The sequence below is a fragment of the Dermacentor silvarum genome, chromosome 3 (assembly GCF_013339745.2).
Source record: "Dermacentor silvarum isolate Dsil-2018 chromosome 3, BIME_Dsil_1.4, whole genome shotgun sequence".
NCBI lineage: Eukaryota > Metazoa > Arthropoda > Arachnida > Ixodida > Ixodidae > Dermacentor > Dermacentor silvarum.
The window spans coordinates 109,156,551-109,181,182 of NC_051156.1; the positions used below are offsets into that span (position 1 = coordinate 109,156,551).

The following is a 24,632-nucleotide window of genomic DNA, read 5'->3' on the forward strand; positions in this document are numbered from 1 at the left end:
CCAGTGAAGCCATGGCTGAGGGAAAGGGGGATCTTTGTACCATGGTCCGTGAACTGCCTGAGATGCAGGCAACCGGAAACCATTGAGCATATGTTTCTTGATTGTTCAGATGCAGTCTTCCTATGGGACATCCTACAACGAACGTTGAAAGAAGAATTACCGATTACACCGTACGGCATCCGCTTCTTGCCAACTGAAAACGCAGATAAGCCATGTGATATGTTTATGGCACTTTGTTTACACAGCGTCTGGAAGACACGAATGGATGTGCGTCACGAGAGGCTAGTTATTCGTCCTGCGAAAGATCATTTTTTGGAAAGCGTACTGTATCTGCGTGAAGCTTATCGAGCGAGAAAAGAACCACCTGATTCGGCTTTCTGCCGTGCTAGCGAGCGGACGTGTCGAACATGAGCTCCATAGGAGCGGCTTCAGCGGCCCAGCAGGGCCGCGGTATCAGGAATTTTGGCTCAGAAGACCCGGACTATCAAGTTTTGCTGCCTCAACTGCCTACAGGTCGGATTGTTTTAAATACATTGTTTTTACATGCTGATGTGCGTGCCAGGCCGTATCGGGTGGAGCACTTCCGCGACGCACTGGCTAGCTTAGGCCTACTGCCGGATGTTATCGCCCTAGGGGCGTATCAAATGAGCCACGTTTGGGCAGTGACTTTCAAGAGCGATGAAGGTGTCAAAAGGCTTGCAAGCGCCAAGGAAGTAAAAGTGAATGAACATCGGTGCATCGTGGTTGATCCAGCAAACCAGGCCGTGCGGCTGAAGCTGCATTGGATGTTACACAACGTGACGGACGAGGACATACGCACCGCCCTTTCACCGTACGGGAAGGTCACGGACGTCTTCCGGGAGAAATGGCGTGTCCACGGAGTGCAAGATAAAGCATCCTCAACGCGTGCGGTGTCGTTGGTTTTGAAGACGGGTATGACCGTGGAAGACCTGCCTCATCAACTTCGTGTCGCTGGTGAGCAGGCCTTAGTTGTTGTACCAGGCAGAGCACCACTTTGCCTGAAATGCCGAAACACCGGTCATGTTCGACGTGACTGTCGCGTCCCGAGATGTGCTGTTTGCCGGCGCTACGGCCATGATGAGACGGAGTGTGTTAAGACCTACGCGTCCGTAACGGGACCGGCGCTTCGGGAGGACGTGGCTGACCTGTTAATGGATGAAGCAGACGTGGATGAGTCTTTCCGTGCGCAAGTTCTGCCGGCCGACACATTTGCGACGCCCACTGAGCAGGCTTACATAGCCTCGAAGGTGGCAACTGTAGTAACTACTGAACAGAAAGCTGCAGTGCAGACAAGTGACGGAAAAGGCAAAGAAGAAACGGCCATAGAACTCGCCTCTGCCGGGGCGAGTACAGCAGAGCACGGGCCAGCAACTGCAATGATGGACGTCGCAGACACGAGTGCAAGCATGTGCGGCTACGAAGAGAGCAAGGGACGTAACGAGCGGCCAAGAGGAGGAATTTGACAACGAGACCAAAGACGAACCGCCGCAGAAAACCCAGGCGAGTCGTCGGGCGTCCATTCGCCCGAAACCGAACATCCCGCCGGACAGACGGACGGCGGCAGAACCGCCTACCTAGGACCTGGCGCCTACTGGGGCGCCCGGACTAGCGACGTCAAGAGATGGGTGCCACTTCAGAATTAGCCTACGCGTACACCGTAAAGGTACGCGTGTGGTTAGAGCGGCTTTTCGTTGAGCATTTGTTTTGGAAAGTTTTTTACAAAGTGTTGGAATGGTTTGTTCTCCAGCGGCACCTTGCGATCGGCTTGCTTATACAGACTAATGGCGGTGAAATTAGAGACAGCATTGAGAGTGGCCACTTTAAATGTTCGTGGCCTCGGAGCGCGAAGGAGACAGTATCAACTCAGTCGCTTGTGTATGGAGAAGGAACTCGATGTTGTCGCTTACAAGAAACTAAGGTCGAAACTCAAGAGCAGACCGATCGCATGGTGACGCCTTTCACGGCGCATTACAATGTGTGCGTATGTCATGCTAATGGTACATCAGGCGGGTGCGCGCTTGCTTATACGGAAGAGTGCTGGCATTATTGAAGAACGTGTAACTGTATGTCAAACTGGCCGCATGCTCATTGTCGATTTTTCCTTTTCTGGAGCGTCGTGGCGGCTCATATGCGTTTATGCGCCGAACATTGTGAATGACCGAGTGTTGTATTTTGAGTATATAGAGCAGTACCTAAAGTGTGACCGCTACATCATATTTCTTGGTGATTTTAATTGTGTGTGTTACTGCGGAAGATCGAAATCAGAGGGGAACGTGTTCGTGACAAAAGCGCTCTCTATTTGAGCTCCCTAATTGACGACCACAACTTAGAAGATGTGGGTCAAATTTTCACTGACGGTACGATTCCGCAGTACACCACATTCAAGGAAACAGCCGAGCAAGGCTGGACAGAGTGTATGTTTCACTAGATTTGATCCCCCTTTGTAACAGTTATAATGTCACACCACTATCGTTCACGGATCATAGCTTAGTGAGCTTCGTGATGGGGGCAAAAGTTAAAAGAACACGATTCAACTGGAACACGTGGAAATTCAACGAAAAGCTGCTTGATGATGAGCCATTTGTGCGCAGAGTAAAGGAAAAGATATTAGACTTGATGACAAACAAGCATGACAATTTTATGGCTGCATGGGAAGAATTTAAGGTCCAAGTTAAGTTCATTGCGATCGAAAGAGGAAGCAGCCGCCAGCATGAAGAACTGCAGAAACAAAGAGAGCTGCAAAGACAGCTAGAATTTCTTTTGAGCGTACAAAATACGGTTCATGATCAGGTTGCGGAAAATGTAAAGAAAGTAAGACATGAGCTGGAAGTTATTGACGCAGAGCGATACAAAGCTGCAGTTATACGTGCTCGGAGCGAACGGTTATGGATGGGTGAGATGCCAAACAAACGGGCAATGAGCGATGAAAAGCGGCATGCGTCAAGAAACGAGATTAAGCAGATACGTTTTCAAAACGAGGTGACGTCAGAAGCTGCCTTAATCGAGAGAGCCTTCGTTGAGCATTATCGGGAATTGTACGGCAATGGGGCTCGCTCTGGACTAGGCTTCGACAGCGAATTCATGAGCGAAATGCCAAGGTTGGAAGACGGTGTTAGAGAAAGCCTTGAAACGCCAATAAGTGTACCCGAGATTGAAAGGGCGATAGATGAGTTGCCGTCAGGAAAGTCGCCAGGGCCAGATGGCCTAGGCGCCAAGTTTTACAAATCATTCAGTCAAGAGTTTTCCTGTATCTTGCACAGACTACTCTCAGAAGCGTATGAATTTAAAAAAGTGCCACCCTCATTTTCGCATGTCACACGTAGTCTTGATTCCTAAAACCGATGACCGGGAAAAGCTTCTTTTAGTAGGTTCATACAGACCGATAAGTCTGACCAACACAGATTACAAAATCTTTATGAAAGTACTGGCTGGACGATTCCAAAGCGTGATTAAGGAGCTTGTAGGGCCACACCAGACGTGTGGCATTAAAGGCCGCACAATTTTCACCAACACCCACATTGCAAGGAATGTGCTAGAATGTTGTGATGACATTGGGGGTCGGGTGGCGATGTTGCAACTCGACCTTGCGAAGGCCTTCGACCGGGTGTCACATGAGGTGCTTTTCTCTATATTGAAGCACTGCAATGTTGGGAACATCATTTTAGAGGGCGTTAAAATGGCTTATGAAGAGTGTTCAACGCAGATTGTAATTAATAAATGCCTTAGTTCGAAGGTGCCAGTCCGCTCGTCTGTACGACAAGGCTGTCCTTTGTCTCCATTGCTTTTTGCCGTATACCTCGAACCTTTTTGTGTGGCTGTCATCCATGATGTAAACATACGTGGTTTTACGCTGCACGCCGCTGAAGTTAAAATGCTAGCCTATGCAGATGACGTTGCGGTCTTTTGTGAAGACAAGGAAAGCGTGATCGAGGCTGTCCGCCTGGCAAGATCTTTCTGTAAGTACACGGGTGCCCAGATAAACTTCGAAAAAAGTGTTGGCATACGGCATGGAAAGTGGGACGCGATGCCCACTAATTTCGCCGGAATGCAATGGACTACTGTGCCTGCACCCTATCTAGGTGTGCCCCTTGAGCACTATCAAGACTCGACGCAGTTATGGAGCGGACAAACAGAATTGATGAAAGAAAAGATAAAGGGATGGCAAGGCCGGGGATTATCAGTGTTTGCGCGTGCCTCAGCTTGCAATGTTTTTTTGATTGCCAAAGTCTGGTATATACTGCAAGTAATGTTCATGTCTCGCGTCAATGTTCAAAAAGTGCACCGAGTTTTTGCCACCTTTATATGGAACTCCACTTGGGAGCGAACCAGCCGTACAAACCTTTTTCGCAGTGTTCGCAGTGGAGGCCTTGGGCTCTCACACTTGTTCATTAGACAGATTGTATCGCGGTTCTTTTTCCTGCGCGATGAAAGAAATGCTTTTCTCCGCACTGTCATTCAGGCGCGAATGGCAACAGAACTGCCGGAATTTGTTTTAACTACATCCAGTGTTATCAGTAGAAGAGCGACTGGTTATTATCGTGAAGTAGTTGCGTCTTTTCGAATACTCTGTGCACGGTTTTCGTTGGAGTATTTGTGCTCAGTGAGAAAGAAAAAACTGTACGTCGATTTGGTTGACAGCATGCTACCTACCCCACTGTATAGGATGGTTCACTGTGGAGGCCCAGGAAAAGATGTGCTGAAACGAGTCAAAAGGATGCCTGTAAGACCTGCTGCGAAAACTTTTTTTTCCAGCTACACACAAACACCCTCCCCGTTAAAATATGGCTTGAACAGAAAGGAATATTCGTACCGTGGACAACAAACTGCTTGCTGTGTAGAAAGCCCGAAACAATTGAACATGCCTTCATTGATTGTCGGGACGCAGTATTCATTGGGATGTCTTGCAGCGCACTCTCAAAAAAGAACTCCCCATAACCCCGTATGGAATTCGATTCCTGCCAGTTGAAAGTGATCAAGGAATACCTTTTGATATGTTCATGGTCCTGGGCCTCCACAGTTTGTGGAAGACGAGAATGGCTGTTCGTCATGCTGACGCCAATGTACGCTCTACGCGAGAGAACTTCATTGAAAGTGTTTCTTTTATACGAGAAGTGTATCGTGCACAGAGTGAACCCGCAGACTGGGTTAGCATTCTTGATGAGCTGGTGTGCCTCAAGAAATTTTAATAAGACAATCCCGCCTGATGTGATGTCGGTGCACTGTATATATGCATTTGTATTTTTTTGCTAGTGTCAACGCAGGCAATAAAGGAAAAAAAAAAAGCCTCGGTAGCGCAGTAGGCAGCGCGTCAGTCTCATAATCTGAAGGTCGTGAGTTCGATCCTCACCCGGGGCAAGGCGGAGATGTATTTTTTGCTGCCTTTAGCAATAGTGCTACTCATTTTTCAGGCACTAGAAAACAAGCGGGTTGCAATCTTGTGCAGTATCATTATTTCGCGACATTTCACTTTCTCAACGACCGTCTCAACTAGCAGAAATGAAGTGGCGTGTCTCCTCGGTGTGTATTGTCCGCCTCGGTAGCGCAGAGACTTCCGGCCACCGTAGCGTGCGACGTGCGTCTCATGAGCTCCCAAGGAGCAGGTATAGCCGCCCCCCGAGGTCGGCGGTAACAGGTAACCGAGATGTTCAGCCAGGACTACCAAATTGTTTTGCCGACTTTGCCCTCAGGTACGACTGTGAAGGACACTGTCTTTTTACACGACGATTTGAAAGCCAGGCCAGTATAGGGTCGAACATTTTAGAGATGCACTCGAGCAACTGTTCGCTACTGCCGGAAGTGGTCGCACTAGGTGCTTATCAAATGAATCATGTCTGGGCGGTGACGTTCTGTGACAACGAAGCAAAGAAAAAGATGCTGGCAGCTGGAAACTTCACTGTGAAAGACCGACGCTGCGTTGTAGTCGATCCGTGCAACCAGGCGCTAAGGATAAAGCTGTACTGGCTTTGCATGGCGTTCCCGATGAAGACGTGCGCACTGCATTGGCTCCATTCGGCAAAGTCCTGGAAGTCACCAGAGATAAGTGGCGTGTTCAAGGCTGTAACGAGAAGAATACTACAACGAGGTCAGTGACCTTACAACTGAAGGTGGGCGTGAGTGCGGATGACTTGCCGCATCAACTGCGAGTTGCGGAAGGACCTGGCGCTTGTCCTCTGTTCCGGGCAGAGCACCGCTCTGCCTCCGGTGTCACGGCATCGGACACATGCGACGAGACTGTCGTGTCCCACGCTGTGGCCATTGTCGCCGCTATGGCCACGATGAGACCATGTGCGTGCGATCTTATGCATCAGTAGCAGGACCACCACGAAGTTATGATACGTCGGAACATATTATGGACCTGAATGACGCCAAGGAAGCTACACGGGAAGATGAGCATGAAGACTCCGCTGTGACAACTGTTGAGACAAAGCCACCCGGAAAGAAAGATACGAACACGAAGGACACCAACGAAGACGAAGGCCCCGTAGCCGCGGCAACTAACACAGACAAAGAGCCCGCTAGTCAACATGAAGTTGCTATACGACTATGCTTCACAAAGATATAATTGGAGTGACGGAAGCTCCCGAGGTCGCAATGGAAACAGTTACCAGCGCTGCAGCGAAGCGTACCCGTGATGAAACCCAAGACAACAGACAGAACAACGGCCCAGACGAGCACAGGGAACCACCTACGAAGACGGGCACTGCTCGTCGCAGCATCACGCATTTCAGCCCAATGTACCACCCGACCGGAGACCGACGCCCACAGAGCCCCCCCCCCCCCCCCCGCCTTAGCGAGGGAACTGTTTGTGTAGTGAGAACTCGACAGTCCGATCACTGATCGGCCTCTTTATGTGACAAGATGGCTCTAAACCCACCAGCAACAAAACAGGTCGGAGCCTACCATCCTGTGAACGGCGATGTGAGTACTACAAGTATTGTAAAACCTATTTAATATGGCTAACAAACTAAAATTTCCTTTACGCATAGCGACCTTAAATGTGCGTGGCTTGTCAGCCCGCAGGAAACAATACCAGCTAAGTCGTCTTCCCTTAGAAAATGATCTGGATCTGATCGCCGTACAAGAAACAAAAATCGAGACCGAAGAGCAAACAGATCGAATGGTGGAAACTTTCAGAGCTAGATTTAATATTTGCGTGTCGCATGCTGTGGGTACGTCTGGAGGCTGCTTGATATTATATCGGAATTCTATAGATATTGTTGAAGAAGCAGTTATAGCATGCCAGAGTGGCCGGTTTGTTGTGTTGGATTTTGTGGTATGTTATGGCGGGCCCTATGCGTTTACGCGCCTAATACACCCCAAGAAAGACGTGATTTTTTGGAACTATAGAATCGTATGTAAAGTGTGACCGAAATGTCATCCTGTTTGGCGACTTTAATTGTGTGCAAAGACCAGAGGATAGAAGTAAAAAGTTACTGGCGAGAGACAAAAGTGCGATGTATTTGACAGAAGTTGTAAATAAACATGACTAGAAGATGTAGGAAGCGTACTAGTCTCTGGAAACGGCACGGCGTACACCCACTTCCAAGGTGATTGCCATGCCAGGTTAGACCGTATTTATGTGCCTGCTCTTTTTTTGCCTGAATGTGTTGACTATCACGTCAAATGTGTTAGTTTCAGTGATCACTGTTTAGTAACAGTTACTGTGGGCACAAAAGAAAAAGCTTCCAAATTTAATTGGTTTACTTGGAAGTTCAACGATAAATTATTACAAGATCAACCTTTTCTTGAAAAACTAAAAGAAAAGATACATAACTTGTTGTGTGATGAGTCAGGTAGCATTTCAGCTTCATGGGAAATCTTTAAATCAGAGATAAAACTTGCTGCGATTGACCGAGCATGTGTGCTACACAGAAAAGAAAAAGAGAAAGAAAAGGAACTTTATACCACGCTAGAATTTATGATTGCAACGGAAAACTACAAGCCGGGTTTGTTTGCAAAGCAAATAAAAGAAATTAAAAGTAAGCTAGAAGCAGTTGACATTGAAAGATATCGAGGCGCAGTAGTCAGGGCACGCGCAGAGCGGTTTTGGTGCGGGGAAACGCCACCAAACGAGCGCTAGGCGATGAAAAGCGGCATGCAGTAAAAAAAGAAATAAACGAAATTTGTTATCACAACCGTGTTACCACAGATAGTAATATCATTGAAATGGCCTTCGTTGAACGCTTCCGTAACTTACTAAATCATAAGAAAGAAAACACCGAGCTGTTTAAAAATAACTTCCTGCCACTAATGCCTAAATTAGAAAAAGAACTATGTGAGGAGTTAGAAAGACCAATTACCGTGAAAGAAGTTGAAAAAGCAATTGATGAGTTAAGTCTTGGTAAATCACCTGGACCAGATGGGCTAGGGGCAGCTTTCTATAAATGCTTTAAAGCAGAAATGGCAGAAGTATTGCATCAAGTTATAAATGAGTGTTACGAAATGAAAAGGATGCCCCCATCATTTAGGATGACACATATGGCACTAATTCCAAAGACCAATGATCCTGTGAAGTTACGCTCTGTAGAGGCTTACAGACCAATAAGCCTCACAAATGTTGATTATAAAGTTCACATGAAAGTGCTTGCTAAGCGACTTCAAAAAGTAATTAAAATACTAATTGGACCTCACCAGACCTGTGGAATCCAAGGAAGAACGATATACACTAATATCCACGTTGCCAGAAGCATACTTGAATCATGTGATGCCGAAGAAGGTCGGGTTGCCATGCTACAGTTAGACCTTGAAAAGGCGTTTGATAAGGTTACACACGAAATGTTACTATTAATACTGGAACACACCAATGTAGGTTCTGTCATTCTAGATGGTGTGCGAATGGCTTATGAAGGCTGTACCACTAAACTAGTAATAAATAAGCAACTTAGTGAAAGTATAACAGTTACCTCTAGTCTGCGCCAAGGATGTCCAGTCTCGTCATTGTTATTTGCTCTGTATGTAGAACCTTTCTGTTTAAAGATTCTTCAGAACCCCACTATTCAAGGCTTCCGATACTGTAATAATGAAGTCAAAGTGTTGGCATATGCCGACGATATTGCTGTGTTTTGTTCAGACATAAAAAGTGTTGAAATAGTAGTGAAAGAGACTACAGCCTTTTGTGAAGCCACAGGAAGTGCTGTCAACTGGACAAAGAGTCTCGGCATTTGGTATGGAAACTGGCCAATCACACCAGAGGTGTACTGCAATATGCAATGGTCGAATTCGCCAAACGTATACCTTGGAGTGCCACTGCAACACCATAATTCAACGACTGGTTATTGGCTTGAGGAAGCTGATAGAGTAAGAGACCAGACTCAGAAATGGGGCGGTCACAAATTCTCAGTATTTACAAGAGCAAATGTGTGCAATACATTTCTAGTGGCCAAAATATTCTATCTATTGCAGGTATTGAGTATGACAAGAATGAAAATACAGAAACTCCACCGAGTGTTTGCAGTTTTTATTTGGGGCTCCAGTTGGGAGCGCACAAGCCGATGCAATCTGTTTCATGCAGTGCGGAACGGCGGACTAGGGCTGTCACATTTGTTATTGAAACAAGTAGTTTCAAGATTTATCTTTTTGCGTGATCAGAGTGATACATTTTTGAGAACTGTAATACAAGTACGCCTGCGGAACCATCTTGCGGATTATGTTGTGTCAACCAGCGCTGCAACACATGGTGCACTACCATGTTTCCTACGCGAGGTAGTGGCTGCTTATCGCATTGTTCGCGCGCATTTTTCTCTTGAATACCTTTGCATTGTAGGAAAGAAAAAGTTGTATAAAGATTTAGTGGATGTTTTTCTTCCGACACCTTTATATAGGGCAAACTATTATTTGGGTAATGAAGGAAACGTGTTGAAAAGAGTTAAGCGAATGCCTGTACGAAGCTCTGCGAAAACATTTTTCTTTCAATTGCACACAGAAACGCTCCCTGTGAAGCCATGGCTTCAAAGCAAGGGTATTTTTGTTCCCTGGACAATAAACTGTAGAATATGCCAGAAACGGGAAACTATGGACCATATATTTCTGGATTGCCACGATGCACGATTTTTGTGGGACATTCTTCAGCGCACAATTAAAAAAGATTTAGTACTGTCACCATTTGGCATACGATTCTTGCCTTATGACGAAACAGGGGGCGTTCCTAGTGATATGGTTATGTTGCTTTGTATGCATGCACTTTGGAAAACACGGATGGCAGATAGATATGCTGACATTGATGCACGACCAGCGCGACAATATTTCATGGAAAGCGTTATCTATACAAGAGATGTACTGAACTTTGCGGTCAACGCTCCTCAATGGGTGACGCAATTGTATGAATTCGCGTCACTAAAGCCTTTTTAAAATTGCATCATGCTCAAGACTAGCTGTTGTATTTTACCTTTTGAAATATTTCTCATTTGTATTACTGTATGTTGTTGAAAACGGAAATAAAGAAAAAAAAAGTGCTAAAAAAAGCCTCGGTAGCACAGTAGGCAGCGCGTCAGTCTCATAATCTGAAGGTCGTGAGTTCGATCCTCACCCGGGGCAATGGCGGCGATATATTTTTTGCTGCCTGAAGCAATAGTGGTACTCACTTTTTAGACACTAGAATGTACGTGTGTTGCTATCTCGTGCAGTATCATTGTTCCGCGGCATTTCACTTTCTCAACGCCGTCTCAACAAGAAGAAATGAGATTGGGCGTGTCTCCTTGTGTTACCTGTCCCCCTCGGTAGCGCAGTAGGCAGCGCGTCAGTCTCATAATCTGAAGGTCGTGAGTTCGATCCTCACCCGGGGCAAAGGCGGCGATATATTTTTTGCTGCCTGAAGCAATAGTGGTACTCACTTTTTAGACACTAGAATGGACGTGTGTTGCTATCTTGTGCACTATCATTCTTCCGCGGCATTTGACTTTCTCAACGCCGTATCAACTAGAAGAAATGAGATTGGGCGTGTCTCCTTGTGTTAGCTGTCCGCCTCGGCATTCTGCTTCCGGCCACCGAGCGTGACGGTTCGTGGGATCATGGCCTCTTCAAGGGCAGCGACAGCGGCTAGTTTTGGCCGCGGAAACAGGTACAGCAACGACGAAGAAACGGAATACCAGTTTATTTTGCCTCAACTGCCAAAAGGACGAATAGTGAATAACACCGTGTTTCTGCATGGTGATGTACGAGCGAGGCCTTACAAGGTCGAAGATTTTAGGGAGTCCCTAACGCCTACGAGCCTGCTGCCGGAAATTGTGTGCCTTGGGGCCTACCAAGTTAATCATGTGTGGGCGGTGACCCTCAGTGACGCAGCTGCAACGAAGCGCCGGCTGGCCTTGAAAGAACTTCAGGTGAAGGGGCGGCGATGTGTGATCGTCGACCCTCAGGATCAGCAGGTGAAGCTCAGACTTCACTGGCTGCTGCACGGTGTGGCCGAGGAAGACGTCCGGACTGCATTGGCGGCCTTCGGCTAGGTAGAAGAGGTGAGTGGAGAGAAGTGGCGTGTCCAAGGTGTCGCAGACAAGTGTTCCACCACGAGGGCTGTTCTTCTCAAGCTGAAGAGCGGCCTGAAAGTGGAAGATAATCCTCACCAGATACGTGTTGCCGGAGAGTTGGCCTTGGTGGTGGTACCCGGTCGGCCGATGCAGTGCCTCCGCTGCCAAGGCACTGGGCACGTGCGGCGGGAGTGTAAGGTGCCACGCTGCTCCCGGTGCCGACGTTACGGGCACATTGACACCGAATGCGTCAAGACCTACGCTACCGCGACTGGCCCAGCCGCGAGTCAAGAGGCAGCAGAACTCGTCATGGATGTGGTCGAGACCGAAGACGCTGCTAAGGAAGCCGTAGACCTTGGGCACCCAGCGACAGGTGCTGGGTCGGTACCGGAATGCGTTGACGCCAAGGGAAAGGGAACTACGGAGCAAGTGACTGCGCCGGCACGGGTCGACGCGGAAGCTGTCCATGCAAAAGAAGGCGCAAATGAAGACGAAGGAGACGACGACGATGGAGCGATGCAACAGGGCGAGGCCGCTATCGACGGTGACCATGCTGCTAGTCTCGGAGCCACCTTCAAGCGTCCCCGTGATGAGGCCGAGGACAAGGACAACGCGGCAACCAGCTCCAGTGATGGGCCGCCAGCGAAATCGCCTCTTGGGAGGCGATCGAGCTTCAAACCAACGCCGAACGTTCCGTCCGACAGAAAGCCTGGGGACCAAGCCCAGCAGACAAACAACGACGAGAAACCGGGCGGTGCCGGAGACGGCTAGCCGACGGCTGGTCGTGAGGGGTAAGCACCATGCTCCGGGCCTACCTCATTCTCTAGTTCATCATGGCTCCTAATCCGTCACTCAGTATTGCAACTCTAAACGTTAGAGGGCTGGCGGCTAGGCGTAGGCAGAGTCAAGTCCTACGGTTGGCCACTGACCAAGACATAGACGTTCTAGCTGTCCAGGAGACCAAGGTAGACGGGGAGGAGGAGACCGGGAGCATGGTGAGGCGTTTCACGACCAGATATTATGCGGTGGTGAGCCACGCGGTAGGGACGTTAGCTGGATGCGTCCTGTTTATTAAGAAGTTACCCGACCTTGTGGTTGAAACTGTATTTTCATGTCAGACGGGAAGAATGGTCGTTTGCGACTTTGTTTGTGGTGGAGTCGAATTCAGTTATGTGCATATATGCGCCAAATGTTGTAGAAGAGCGTGCTGTATTTTTTTCGAATCTTTTTCGGTACATTAGCCGTGATAAGTGCATGATTTTGTTGGGGGATTTCAACTGTGCTTTGAGGGCTCGGGATCGATCCAATAATGCCGGTATTCGAGATAAAAGCAGTCACATGCTTTCTAAGTTGATTAGTGATAGTGAACTAGACGATGTATGTGACTGTCTGGAGGGGGAGCGGGAGGTGATGTATACACGATTTCAAGGCAGTAGTCATGCGCGGTTAGACCGCTTGTACATGTCACAGGACATGATTCCAAAGTGCCACAGTTATTCTGTCGCACCTGTGTCGTTCTCAGATCACTGCTTGGTGAAGTGTCACATCGGTATGAAGAAGAAGGAATCATCTTTTAACTGGGAACTATGGAAAATGAATGCCTTACTACTAAAAGACGAGCCATTTGTAGAGACAATACGTGAGGCCGTTATGGAAGTATGCTATGAAAGTACTGAAACCATAGCAGAGAAATGGGAATGGTTCAAACAAAAGGTAAAAATGAAAGCAATAGAAAGGTCGAGCTGCTTAAAGTTTGAGAGGGAAATGAAAGAACGAGACTTACGAAAGATACTTAATCAGCTGATAGCGCTGGAGTGCGAAGAGCCAGGGGCGTATAAGCAAGATATGCGAACCATCAAAGAAAAAATCGAACAGTTGGACAAAGAACGCTATCAAGGTGCGATTGTGCGAGCAAGAGCAAACGCATTAGTACCGGGAGAGACGCCCACCAAAAGGGCACTAGGACTTGAAAAAGCTCATGGTCGACGTAATCATGTCGATAAGATCTCGTGGAATGGCACACTCGTCGAAGATAATAAGAGCATAGGCCGAGCGTTTTTAGAGTATTACCAGTCACTGTTTGCATATCAAGAAGCTAATGTAGATGAGTTCAAAAGGGTCTTTCTCAGTCGCATGCCGCGATTGAGTGACGACACGAAGGACCGATTAGAAGGGACTATAAGAGAACACGAAGCCGTAAAAACAATAAATGATTTGAACAATGGCCAATCACCCGGACCTGACGGTCTGAGCGCTTGTTTTTATAAAGCCTTCAAGAAAGAACTTTCGCCCCTGCTAACAGGCCTGTTTAACGACGCGTATGTGAACAAAGCTTTGCCGCCTTCTTTTGGTAAAGCGCATACCATCTTGATACCTAAGAGTGACAAAGCGGAGAAACTTAGGCTCGTGACATCTTATAGGCCGATATCTTTAACCAATGTCGACTATAAGATTTTCATGAAGGTTTTGGCAGCCAGACTTCAAAGCGTCATCAAAGAAATCGTCGCAGACCACCAAACGTGTGGCATCAAAGGGAGGTCAATTTTTTCGAATATTCACACGATGCGGTGCGTGCTCGAGTGCTGTGACCTCACTTACGATGGCGTCGCAGTGCTCCAGCTTGACCTAGAGAAAGCTTTTGACTGTGTGTCTCATGATATTTTGTTTGCCATCCTGGATCACGTTAATGTAGGTGCCATCATCACTGAGGGAGTGGCATTGGCGTATCAGAACTGCACAACACGTTTAATTGTGAATAAATCATTGGGGGCCCCCATTAACGTCATGCGTTCTGTGTGTCAAGGCTGCCCCCTCAGTCCTCTTTTGTTTGCAGTTTACATTGAAACGATGTGTTTGGCGATAACCGAGAACGATCAAATACGCGGTTATAGCTTGGCAGCCACAGAAGTCAAGCTCCTGGCATATGCAGATGATATCGCCGTGTGTTGTACAAACAGAGAAAGCGTAACGGAAACAATACGCGTGGTGAAACAGTTTTGTGATGTAACGGGCAGTAAAGTGAACTGGGGTAAGTCCCTCGGTTTGTGGCACGGAGAGTGGTCCACGGCCCCGGACAACTTTGCGAATGTGAGCTGGGTGAAAACCCCTACCAAGTATCTCGGTGTTCCCTTGGATAGCTACAAACAGAGCGAGGAATACTGGACGAACCAAATAAAAGAAACAAAAGAAAAAGCAGACAGGTGGAAAGGCATCAACCTGTCCATTTTCGCAAGGGCTACTGTATGTAATTTGTTTTTCATTACGAAGTTGTGGTACGTCATGCAGACATTGTTTTGTTCAAGGGTAAATGTGCAAAGATTGCACAGAGTGTTCGCCGTTTTTATCTGGGACTCTAACTGGGAAAGATGTAGCCGAACAAATCTGTTCAGGCGGGTGAAGGAAGGTGGCCTGGGCTTGGCGCATCTTTTTGTACGACAGCTTGTCAATAGATTTTTGTTTTTTCGAGATGTGCGTGATCCTTTTCTGCGTACGGTATTACAGCTCAGATTAAGAGCTGCGCTGCCGGCGCTCATTGTTAGTACCAATAGTATGCCAGGAACGATTCGCGGCTATCTTAAAGAGGTAGTCGACAGTGTGCGCTTTCTTTCTGTGCGTTTTTCTTTCGATTATTTATCTGCCGTAAAAAGAAAGACATTATATAAAGATGTATGCGATATTATATTTCCAGTGCCATTGTACAGAGCGATATACAATGGAGGACCAGGACAGGATGTCCATAAACGGGTGAAAAGAATGGAGGTGCCTACTGGGGCAAAAACATTCTTTTTTAGGCTACACACAGGAACACTGTCAGTGAAGACATTCATGGAAGAACGCGGCTTCCTTGTACCATGGGGCCCACACTGCTTGATTTGCAAGCAACCTGAAACTGTAGATCATATGTTTTTGCATTGCTGGGAAGGGGTGTACTTCTGGGACGTCCTAAAACGGACAATCAAGAAGGAGTTTCCGTTGAATCCGCATGGGATCAGGTACTTACCGATTGAGAATGAGGACGGGGTTCCATACGACCTAATTATGCTCAATGGCCTCCACTGTTTATGGCGGGCACGAATGGCTGGGTACCATTGCGACCCAGATGCTAGGCCTGCTCGTATTTATTTTAGAGAAAGTATGTCTCGTTTCATGGAAATTAAGAAAATGCAAGATATTGTACCCGATTGGCTGTCGAGGATAGAACCTCTGACAGCTTTAAAAGAATTTTAGTTTGACAACGCCAGTCCATGTTGGGCTGATGGCGTTCATGTTTTTCAGTATGTTCTGTAGGTGTTCTTTTTTGTGATGTCTGTTTCTATACTGTGTGCATTGTACATTGCCAAAGACCCGCAATAAAAAAAAAAGCTGTCCGCCTCGGTAGCGCAGTAGGCAGCGCGTCAGTCTCATAATCTGAAGGTCGTGAGTTCGATCCTCACCCGGGGCAAAGGCGGCGATATATTTTTTGCTGCCTCAAGCAATAGTGGTACTCACTTTTTAGACACTAGAATGGACGTGTGTTGCTATCTCGTGCAGTATCATTGTTCCGCGGCATTTCACTTTCTCAACGCCGTCTCAACTAGAAGAAATGAGATTGGGCGTGTCTCCTTGTGTTACCTGTCCGCCTCGGTAGCGCAGTAGGCAGCGCGTCAGTCTCATAATCTGAAGGTCGTGAGTTTGATCCTCACCCGGGGCAAAGGCGGCGATATATCTTTTGCTGCCTCAAGCAATAGTGGTACTCACTTTTTAGACACTAGAATGGACGTGTGTTGCTATCTTGTGCACTATCATTCTTCCGCGGCATTTCACTTTCTCAACGCCGTCTCAACTAGAAGAAAGGAGATTGGGCGTGTCTCCTTGTGTTAGCAGTCCGCCTCGGTAGCGCAGTAGGCAGCGCGTCAGTCTCATAATCTGAAGGTCGTGAGTTCGATCCTCACCCGGGGCAAAGGCGGCGATATATTTTTTGCTGCCTCAAGCAATAGTGGTACTCACTTTTTAGACACTAGAAAGGAGGTGTGTTGCTATCTTGTGCACTATCATTCTTCCGCGGCATTTCACTTTCTCAACGCCGTCTCAACTAGAAGAAATGAGATTGGGCGTGTCTCCTTGTGTTACCTGTCCGCCTCGGTAGCGCAGTAGGCAGCGCGTCAGTCTCATAATCTGAAGGTCGTGAGTTCGATCCTCACCCGGGGCAAAGGCGGCGATATATTTTTTGCTGCCTCAAGCAATAGTGGTACTCACTTTTTAGACACTAGAAAGGAGGTGTGTTGCTATCTTGTGCACTATCATTCTTCCGCGGCATTTCACTTTCTCAACGCCGTCTCAACTAGAAGAAATGAGATTGGGCGTGTCTCCTTGTGTTACCTGTCCGCCTCGGTAGCGCAGTAGGCAGCGCGTCAGTCTCATAATCTGAAGGTCGTGAGTTCGATCCTCACCCGGGGCAAAGGCGGCGATATATTTTTTGCTGCCTCAAGCAATAGTGGTACTCACTTTTTAGACACTAGAATGGACGTGTGCTGCTATCTTGTGCACTATCATTCTTCCGCGGCATTTCACTTTCTCAACGCCGTCGCAACTAGAAGAAATGAGATTGGGCGTGTCTCCTTGTGTTAGCAGTCCGCCTCGGTAGCGCAGTAGGCAGCGCGTCAGTCTCATAATCTGAAGGTCGTGAGTTTGATCCTCACCCGGGGCAAAGGCGGCGATATATCTTTTGCTGCCTCAAGCAATAGTGGTACTCACTTTTTAGACACTAGAATGGACGTGTGTTGCTATCTTGTGCACTATCATTCTTCCGCGGCATTTCACTTTCTCAACGCCGTCTCAACTAGAAGAAATGAGATTGGGCGTGTCTCCTTGTGTTAGCAGTCCGCCTCGGTAGCGCAGTAGGCAGCGCGTCAGTCTCATAATCTGAAGGTCGTGAATTCGATCCTCACCCGGGGCAAAGGCGGCGATATATTTTTTGCTGCCTCAAGCAATAGTGGTACTCACTTTTTAGACACTAGAAAGGAGGTGTGTTGCTATCTTGTGCACTATCATTCTTCCGCGGCATTTCACTTTCTCAACGCCGTCGCAACTAGAAGAAATGAGATTGGGCGTGTCTCCTTGTGTTAGCAGTCCGCCTCGGTAGCGCAGTAGGCAGCGTGTCAGTCTCATAATCTGAAGGTCGTGAGTTCGAGCCTCACCCGGGGCAAAGGCGGCGATATGTCTTTTGCTGCCTCAAGCAATAGTGGTACTCACTTTTTAGACACTAGAATGGACGTGTGTTGCTATCTTGTGCACTATCATTCTTCCGCGGCATTTCACTTTCTCAACGCCGTCTCAACTAGAAGAAATGAGATTGGGCGTGTCTCCTTGTGTTAGCAGTCCGCCTCGGTAGCGCAGTAGGCCGCGCGTCAGTCTCATAATCTGAAGGTCGTGAGTTCGATCCTCACCCGGGGCAAAGGCGGCGGTATATTTTTTGCTGCCTCAAGCAATAGTGGTACTCACTTTTTAGACACTAGAAAGGAGGTGTGTTGCTATCTTGTGCACTATCATTCTTCCGCGGCATTTCACTTTCTCAACGCCGTCTCAACTAGAAGAAATGAGATTGGGCGTGTCTCCATGTGTTAGCTGTCCGCCTCGGTAGCGCAGACGCCATTCCACTTCCGGACACCGTAGCGAACGGTCACGGAATGTCTCGCTCCCAAGGGGCGGTTTCAGCGGCCCAGCAGGGCCGCGGTATCAGGCTTACGGAAACGTCTTCACAGGATTACCAACTTGTTTTGCCTCAGCTGCCATCAGGTACGACCGTGTGTAACACCGTGTTTTTGCATGGTGATTTGAAGGCCCGGCCTTATCGTGTTGAACATTTTCGCGATGCGCTTGACCGCTATAAGCTTATGACGGAGGTGGTAGCCCTCGGGGCCTATCAGATGAACCATGTTTGGGCCATAACATTCAAGGACGATGTTGGGAAAAGGAAGCTTTTGTCGGCGAAGGCGTTTAGCGTGAAGGAACATCGCTGTGTCGCGATTGATCCCTGCAACCAGGACATCAGAATGAAGCTTTACTGGCTGCTTCACACGACCCCCGACGAAGACGTCAGAGCAGCCCTGGCTCCATTCGGCACTGTGACCGAAATATCCAGGGAGAGGTGGCGAGTGCCCGGTTGCGGAGACAAAGGCTCTCACACGCGACTTGTATCCCTACGCTTAAAGGCTGGTATGACCATGGAAGACATCCCGCATCAGCTACGAGTATCAGAAGACCATGCACTCGTGATCGTGCCTGGCAGACCTCCGCTCTGCCTCCGGTGCCGCGGCACCGGCCATATACGGCGCGAGTGCCGTGTGCCACGTTGTGGGCTCTGTCGTCGTTTTGGCCACGACGAGACCCAATGCGTGCGAAGCTACGCTAACGTGACTGGGCCGGGCCGGAGTGACGCCATCGACGAGCACCTGATGGACCAGGCAGACGCGGAAGAGACTGCTGGAGGGGGTGGTGACCCACAGGGCAAGCAAGAGAAGCCAGTGGTCTCGGCTAGCGACAAGTGCCAACCTACCAAGGGCAGCAGTGAGGGTAGGGACAGCGAAGCGCAAGGTGAACCGGCTGCGGAAAATGCGATGGTGTATGAAAGCGCAGACAATGCGGTGGATACCGAGGGCGTTCTACGACAGGGCAACCCTGCCGCGGCCGGACTCAATGAGTCTTGCGAGAAAAAAGACCAAGCCATCGCAGTTTCAAAGAGGTCCCGGGAAGTCACCGACGTGGATGGCACGCTTGAGCAAGACGACGGTGGTAGCAACGAAGGGCCGCCCTCGAAGGCCTCCGTTTTCCGCCGGTCTACGCTTAAGCCTAGACCAAACGTCCCGACAGACAGGAGGCAGACGCCGGCAGTTCCCCCAGACAAGCAGACGACGCCGACAGTACCCCCAGACGGACGGCAAACGCCGGCGGTTCCCTCGGACGGGCGGCAGACGCCGGCAGTTCCCTCGGACGGGCGGCAGACGCCGGCCGTTCCCCCAGATAAGCAGACGACGCCGACAGTTCCTCCGCAGTAGCGGGGTGCTGTTCTCGTAGAACGCTAAGTTGTGACTCGGGTTTTTGGAACGATCGAGGTCAATGATGTGTGCCGAAGAGCGAGACGTCGTGGCTTCGTCGCATGCGACGGAGCTTATAAGAGCGCAGAGAATATCTGTAAGTTACACTACCTTTGATTCCATAAAGTTATTGTGTTATCGCTTGCTCTTCTCTTTCCATGGCAAATAATCTTGGGCTAGCATTACCCGCGTACGTAGCACGCTTAACGTACGCGGGTTAACGGCCAGACGGAGACAAGCCCAATTAAGTCGCCTGATGCTAGAAAACGACATAGACGTTCTTGCGGTTCAAGAAACTAAAATTGAAAGTGAAGAGCAAACGGACAAAATGGTCGATATTTTTAAATTGCGTTATAGCATTTGTGTTTGCCATGCGGTAGGCAAGGCCGGTGGCTGTCTTTTATTTTTGCGTAATTCAATAGGCATTGTTGAACAAAGTGTAATGACGGCCCAAGATGGGCGATTGGTACTGTGCGACTTCTCTTTAAATGATGTTGGTTGGCGAATGATCTGTGTGTACGCTCCGAACAATGTTTGTGATAGGAAAATATTTTTTGACTATGTTGAGACACTTCTGGAATGTGAAAGAAATGTCGTCGTCCTCGGAGACTTTAATTGTGTATGCATGTCCGAAGATAGGGTGCCGAATACTGTAGTACGCGATAAAAGTGCACATCAACTCAACGCAATCATGGCAGGCTATGATTTAGTAGACGTGGGAAACGTTTTAAGCGGAAACAGTGTTCTTTTTACTCACTTTCAAGGTGAGAGTCACGCTCGACTAGACCGTCTATACGTATCAGCAAGCCTCGCGCGCACGGTCACTAGCTACACAGTAAAGCATGTGAGCTTCAGTGACCACAGCCTGGTAACCTGTACAGTGGGCGAGAAGCTTAGAGGGTTTAACTTTAACTGGGAACTGTGGAAAATGAATGACAAAATCTTAAGTGATGAATGTTTCGTAAAAACTGTAAAGGAAAAAATTGATGGGATGCAAATGGATGTCACATCAAACTATGCTGAGCTATGGGAGCAGTTCAAAATTGATGTGAAAATGAGTGCAATCGAGAGGGCTTGCGTGATACGTCATAAAGCAAAACAAAGAGAGAAAGAACTACAAAACATGCTGGATTACTTTCTAAATGCGGAGTGCACAGTGCCGGGATTTTTTTCTAAGCAGATACGAGAAATTAAATGCGAACTCGAAACGTTGGACGCCGAAACTTATCAAGGGGCTGCGATAAGAGCACGAGCCGATCGACTGTGGCTCGGAGAAACGCCAACTAAGCGGGCGCTCAGTGACGAAAAGAGTTACGCTTCTAAGAACATAATTAAAGAAATCTGGTTTAACGACGCAATGTCTAAAGACCAAGAAGTCATTGAGAAAGCTTTCGTTAAACACTACCGAGCTTTGCTGGGTAGGCAGGTGCCCATTACGGTAGAGTTTGTTAACACTTTTCTAACGCTTCTGCCGAAACTAGAAGATGAAATTAAAGAGGGACTCGAGAGCCCTATCACGGCTAAAGAAATTAAAGAAGCCATTGAAGACTTGGGTAAAGGAAAAGCGCCTGGACCTGACGGCCTAGGAGCTTCATTCTATAAAACTTTCAAGGTGGAACTAGCTGAGTTACTTTACTGTGTTGTTGCGGAAGCTCATGAAACTAAGCACTTGCCGCCATCATTCAGGAAAAGTCACGTCGTACTTATACCGAAATCCAATGAAGCGGTAAAGCTGCAATTCGTTAATGGATACAGGCCTATAAGCCTCACGAACGTGGATTACAAGATCTACATGAAAGTACTTGGAAAAAGACTGCAGACAGTTATCAAGTTAATAGTAGGTCCTCACCAAACATGTGGTATCAGAAAAAGGACAATAATGTCGAATATTCACGTCGCTAGGAGTATATTGGAGTGTTGCGACGCAAACCTCGAACGTGTAGCAATGGTTCAATTAGACCTAGAAAAAGCTTTCGACAGGGTTGCTCACAGCATACTCCTTGCAGTGTTAGAACACATCAATGTAGGAAAAGTGATTCAGGACGGAGTAGCCATGGCCTATGAGAAGTGTTCAGCTCACCTGGTAATCAACAAAATAATTAGTGAAAATATACCAGTGTTATCCAGTGTGCGCCAGGGGTGCCCTTTGTCCCCTTTACTTTTTGCCATTTTTCTTGAACCTTTCTGTCTGAAAGTACGGGAAAACAAAAATATTCGCGGCTACCGTCTCTTAACGCAAGAGGTAAAAATATTAGCTTACGCAGATGACATCGCGCTTTTTTGCATTGATCAAGAGAGCATTCGGGAAGCAGTCAAGGATGCAAGAAGGTTTTGCGCTCTCACCGGGAGTGCCATAAGTTGGCAAAAAAGCTTAGGCTTTTGGCACGGTGAAGGGGATAGCCGGCCTGCAATGGTCGAAACGATACCGTTCACTGATACGCCAGCCAGTTATCTTGGTGTTCCTTTAGAATACTATCGCGATACTACCACGCAATGGACCGAGCAAACCGAGCGGCTTAAAGCACAAACAACGAAGTGGGGTGGCAAGAATCTGTCAGTATTCGCGAGAGCCACGGTGTGCAATGTGTTTCTTGTAGCCAAAGTGTATTACATGTTACAAGTTTTATGTATGTCGCGAGTGTGTGTACAGAAGTTGCACAGGGTGTTTGCTTCGTTCGTGTGGGGGTCCGGATGGGAGCGCATGAGTCGTTTGAATCTGTTTCATTCAGTGCAGAAAGGAGGTTTGGGGTTATCGCATTTGTTTTTGAAACAGATAGTGTCGCGATTCATATTCTTGCGAGATGAAAGCAATTGTTTTTTGCGGTGCGTTATCCAGACGCGATTAGGTGACGCACTGCCAGAGTATGTAGTGACGTCATGTGCTAGAAGGAAAGTAGTTGTCCGAGGTTTTTTGTTCGAAGTGATAAGTGCTTTCCGTCTTTTAAAAGCACACTTTTCTATGAAGTACCTTAGTACTGTCGCAAGAAAGCGATTATATAAGGATTTAATAAATATAATGTGTCCCGTGCCAATATACCGTGCAATATATGCACTGGGGCGAGAGCAGAACGTGTTGAAGCGTGTTAAAGGAATGCCAGTAAGACCAACGACAAAAACCTTTTTCTTTATGCTACACACTGGCACGCTTCCTGTCAAGCCATGGCTGCAGGAGAAAGGGATCTTTGTACCCTGGAGTGTTAATTGCCACATCTGCAAGAAACCGGAAACAATTGAGCACATTTTTCTGGAGTGCTGGGATTCAGTCTTCCTTTGGGACATTCTACAAAGGACCATTAAGAAAGAATTCCCATTAACACCCTTTGGAATCCGGTTTTTACCTTTTGATGAGACAGAAGGCGTGCCATGTGACATGGTGATGTTACTCTGCATGCACAGCGTGTGGAAAACACGAATGGCGGTGCGAAATGAAGATGTGCGCGCAAAACGGGCAAGAGAATATTTTATAGAAAACATCTTGTTTATTCGCGAAGTCTATAAAGTACTCAGTGAACCACCTGAGTGGTTACCAACCTTTGAACAGCTTTCAGCCATTAAGCTGTTTTAAACATTTACTGACAAGGTACACTTGTACCTAGAACTGTACTGTCTTTTTCTGTTTTGAATTCGAGGCGGTGAATTCCTGTGCGTTGTATATATGTTGTTATGTAACAGGCAATAAAGAAAAAAAAGCCTCGGTAGCGCAGTAGGCAGCGCGTCAGTCTCATAATCTGAAGGTCGTGAGTTCGATCCTCACCCGGGGCAAAGGCGGCGATTTTTTTTTGCTGCCTGATGCAATAGTGGTACTCACTTTTTAGACACTAGAAAGGACGTGTGTTGCTATCTTGTGCACTATCATTCTTCCGCGGCATTTAACTTTCTCAACGCCGTCTCAACTAGAAGAAATGAGATTGGGCGTGTCTCCATGTGTTAGCTGTCCGCCTCGGTAGCGCAGTAGGCAGCGCGTCAGTCTCATAATCTGAAGGTCGTGAGTTCGATCCTCACCCGGGGCAAAGGCGGCGATATATTTTTTGCTGCCTGAAGCAATAGTGGTACTCACTTTTTAGACAGTAGAATGGACGTGTGTTGCTATCTCGTGCAGTATCATTGTTCCGCGGCATTTCACTTTCTCAACGCCGTCTCAACTAGAAGAAATGAGATTGGGCGTGTCTCCTTGTGTTAGCAGTCCGCCTCGGTAGCGCAGTAGGCAGCGCGTCAGTCTCATAATCTGAAGGTCGTGAGTTCGATCCTCAGCCGGGGCAAAGGCGGCGATATATTTTTTGCTGCCTGAAGCAATAGTGGTACTCACTTTTTAGACACTAGAAAGGACGTGTGTTGCTATCTTGTGCACTATCATTCTTCCGCGGCATTTAACTTTCTCAACGCCGTCTCAACTAGAAGAAATGAGATTGGGCGTGTCTCCATGTGTTAGCTGTCCGCCTCGGTAGCGCAGTAGGCAGCGCGTCAGTCTCATAATCTGAAGGTCGTGAGTTCGATCCTCACCCGGGGCAAAGGCGGCGATATATTTTTTGCTGCCTGAAGCAATAGTGGTACTGACTTTTTAGACACTAGAATGAACGTGTGTTGCTATCTCGTGCAGTATCATTGTTCCGCGGCATTTCACTTTCTCAACGCCGTCTCAACTAGAAGAAATGAGATTGGGCGTGTCTCCTTGTGTTACCTGTCCGCCTCGGTAGCGCAGTAGGCAGCGCGTCAGTCTCATAATCTGAAGGTCGTGAGTTCGATCCTCACCCGGGGCAATGGCGGCGATATATTTTTTGCTGCCTCAAACAATAGTGGTACTCACTTTTTAGACACTAGAATGGACGTGTGTTGCTATCTTGTGCACTATCATTCTTCCGCGGCATTTCACTTTCTCAACGCCGTCTCAACTAGAAGAAATGAGATTGGGCGTGTCTCCTTGTGTTAGCTGTCCGCCTCGATCATTCTGCTTCCGGCCACCGAGCGTGACGGTTCGTGAATCATGGCCTCTCCCGGGGCAGCGACAGCGGTCACTTTTGGCCGCGGAAACAGGACCAACGACGAAGAGAAGGATTACCCTTTTATTTTGCCGCAACTG

At 47.9% G+C, this 24,632-nt stretch overlaps 1 protein-coding gene and 17 non-coding genes across 18 annotated transcripts; all 18 read left to right on the plus strand.

Moving 5' to 3' along the window:
- The first annotated feature begins 407 nt into the window (after nt 1-407).
- LOC125944323 (uncharacterized) lies at nt 408-1,484 on the plus strand. The gene has a single exon (XM_049664692.1). The coding sequence runs from the start codon at nt 408-410 to the stop codon at nt 1,482-1,484; it is 1,077 nt and encodes a 358-aa protein (XP_049520649.1).
- Nucleotides 1,485-5,303: 3,819 nt separating this feature from the next.
- On the plus strand, nt 5,304-5,376 carry Trnam-cau (transfer RNA methionine (anticodon CAU)). The gene has a single exon. It is a non-coding gene; the product is annotated as a tRNA-Met (tRNA).
- A 5,105-nt stretch (nt 5,377-10,481) lies between these two features.
- Trnam-cau (transfer RNA methionine (anticodon CAU)) lies at nt 10,482-10,554 on the plus strand. The gene has a single exon. It is a non-coding gene; the product is annotated as a tRNA-Met (tRNA).
- A 176-nt stretch (nt 10,555-10,730) lies between these two features.
- Trnam-cau (transfer RNA methionine (anticodon CAU)) lies at nt 10,731-10,803 on the plus strand. Its single transcript has one exon. It is a non-coding gene; the product is annotated as a tRNA-Met (tRNA).
- Nucleotides 10,804-15,851: 5,048 nt separating this feature from the next.
- On the plus strand, nt 15,852-15,924 carry Trnam-cau (transfer RNA methionine (anticodon CAU)). The gene has a single exon. It is a non-coding gene; the product is annotated as a tRNA-Met (tRNA).
- Nucleotides 15,925-16,100: 176 nt separating this feature from the next.
- Trnam-cau (transfer RNA methionine (anticodon CAU)) lies at nt 16,101-16,173 on the plus strand. The gene has a single exon. It is a non-coding gene; the product is annotated as a tRNA-Met (tRNA).
- Nucleotides 16,174-16,349: 176 nt separating this feature from the next.
- On the plus strand, nt 16,350-16,422 carry Trnam-cau (transfer RNA methionine (anticodon CAU)). The gene has a single exon. It is a non-coding gene; the product is annotated as a tRNA-Met (tRNA).
- Nucleotides 16,423-16,598: 176 nt separating this feature from the next.
- Trnam-cau (transfer RNA methionine (anticodon CAU)) lies at nt 16,599-16,671 on the plus strand. Its single transcript has one exon. It is a non-coding gene; the product is annotated as a tRNA-Met (tRNA).
- A 176-nt stretch (nt 16,672-16,847) lies between these two features.
- On the plus strand, nt 16,848-16,920 carry Trnam-cau (transfer RNA methionine (anticodon CAU)). The gene has a single exon. It is a non-coding gene; the product is annotated as a tRNA-Met (tRNA).
- Nucleotides 16,921-17,096: 176 nt separating this feature from the next.
- On the plus strand, nt 17,097-17,169 carry Trnam-cau (transfer RNA methionine (anticodon CAU)). Its single transcript has one exon. It is a non-coding gene; the product is annotated as a tRNA-Met (tRNA).
- Nucleotides 17,170-17,345: 176 nt separating this feature from the next.
- Trnam-cau (transfer RNA methionine (anticodon CAU)) lies at nt 17,346-17,418 on the plus strand. Its single transcript has one exon. It is a non-coding gene; the product is annotated as a tRNA-Met (tRNA).
- A 176-nt stretch (nt 17,419-17,594) lies between these two features.
- Trnam-cau (transfer RNA methionine (anticodon CAU)) lies at nt 17,595-17,667 on the plus strand. Its single transcript has one exon. It is a non-coding gene; the product is annotated as a tRNA-Met (tRNA).
- A 176-nt stretch (nt 17,668-17,843) lies between these two features.
- On the plus strand, nt 17,844-17,916 carry Trnam-cau (transfer RNA methionine (anticodon CAU)). Its single transcript has one exon. It is a non-coding gene; the product is annotated as a tRNA-Met (tRNA).
- A 5,328-nt stretch (nt 17,917-23,244) lies between these two features.
- Nucleotides 23,245-23,317, plus strand: Trnam-cau (transfer RNA methionine (anticodon CAU)). Its single transcript has one exon. It is a non-coding gene; the product is annotated as a tRNA-Met (tRNA).
- Nucleotides 23,318-23,492: 175 nt separating this feature from the next.
- Trnam-cau (transfer RNA methionine (anticodon CAU)) lies at nt 23,493-23,565 on the plus strand. The gene has a single exon. It is a non-coding gene; the product is annotated as a tRNA-Met (tRNA).
- Nucleotides 23,566-23,741: 176 nt separating this feature from the next.
- Nucleotides 23,742-23,814, plus strand: Trnam-cau (transfer RNA methionine (anticodon CAU)). The gene has a single exon. It is a non-coding gene; the product is annotated as a tRNA-Met (tRNA).
- A 176-nt stretch (nt 23,815-23,990) lies between these two features.
- Trnam-cau (transfer RNA methionine (anticodon CAU)) lies at nt 23,991-24,063 on the plus strand. Its single transcript has one exon. It is a non-coding gene; the product is annotated as a tRNA-Met (tRNA).
- Nucleotides 24,064-24,239: 176 nt separating this feature from the next.
- On the plus strand, nt 24,240-24,312 carry Trnam-cau (transfer RNA methionine (anticodon CAU)). Its single transcript has one exon. It is a non-coding gene; the product is annotated as a tRNA-Met (tRNA).
- The last annotated feature ends 320 nt before the right edge of the window (nt 24,313-24,632 follow it).

What these genes read in the sequence shown, in the direction of transcription:
- LOC125944323 (XM_049664692.1), top strand. Translation starts at nt 408, where the DNA reads ATGAGCTCCATAGGAGCGGCTTCAGCGGCCCAGCAGGGCCGCGGTATC.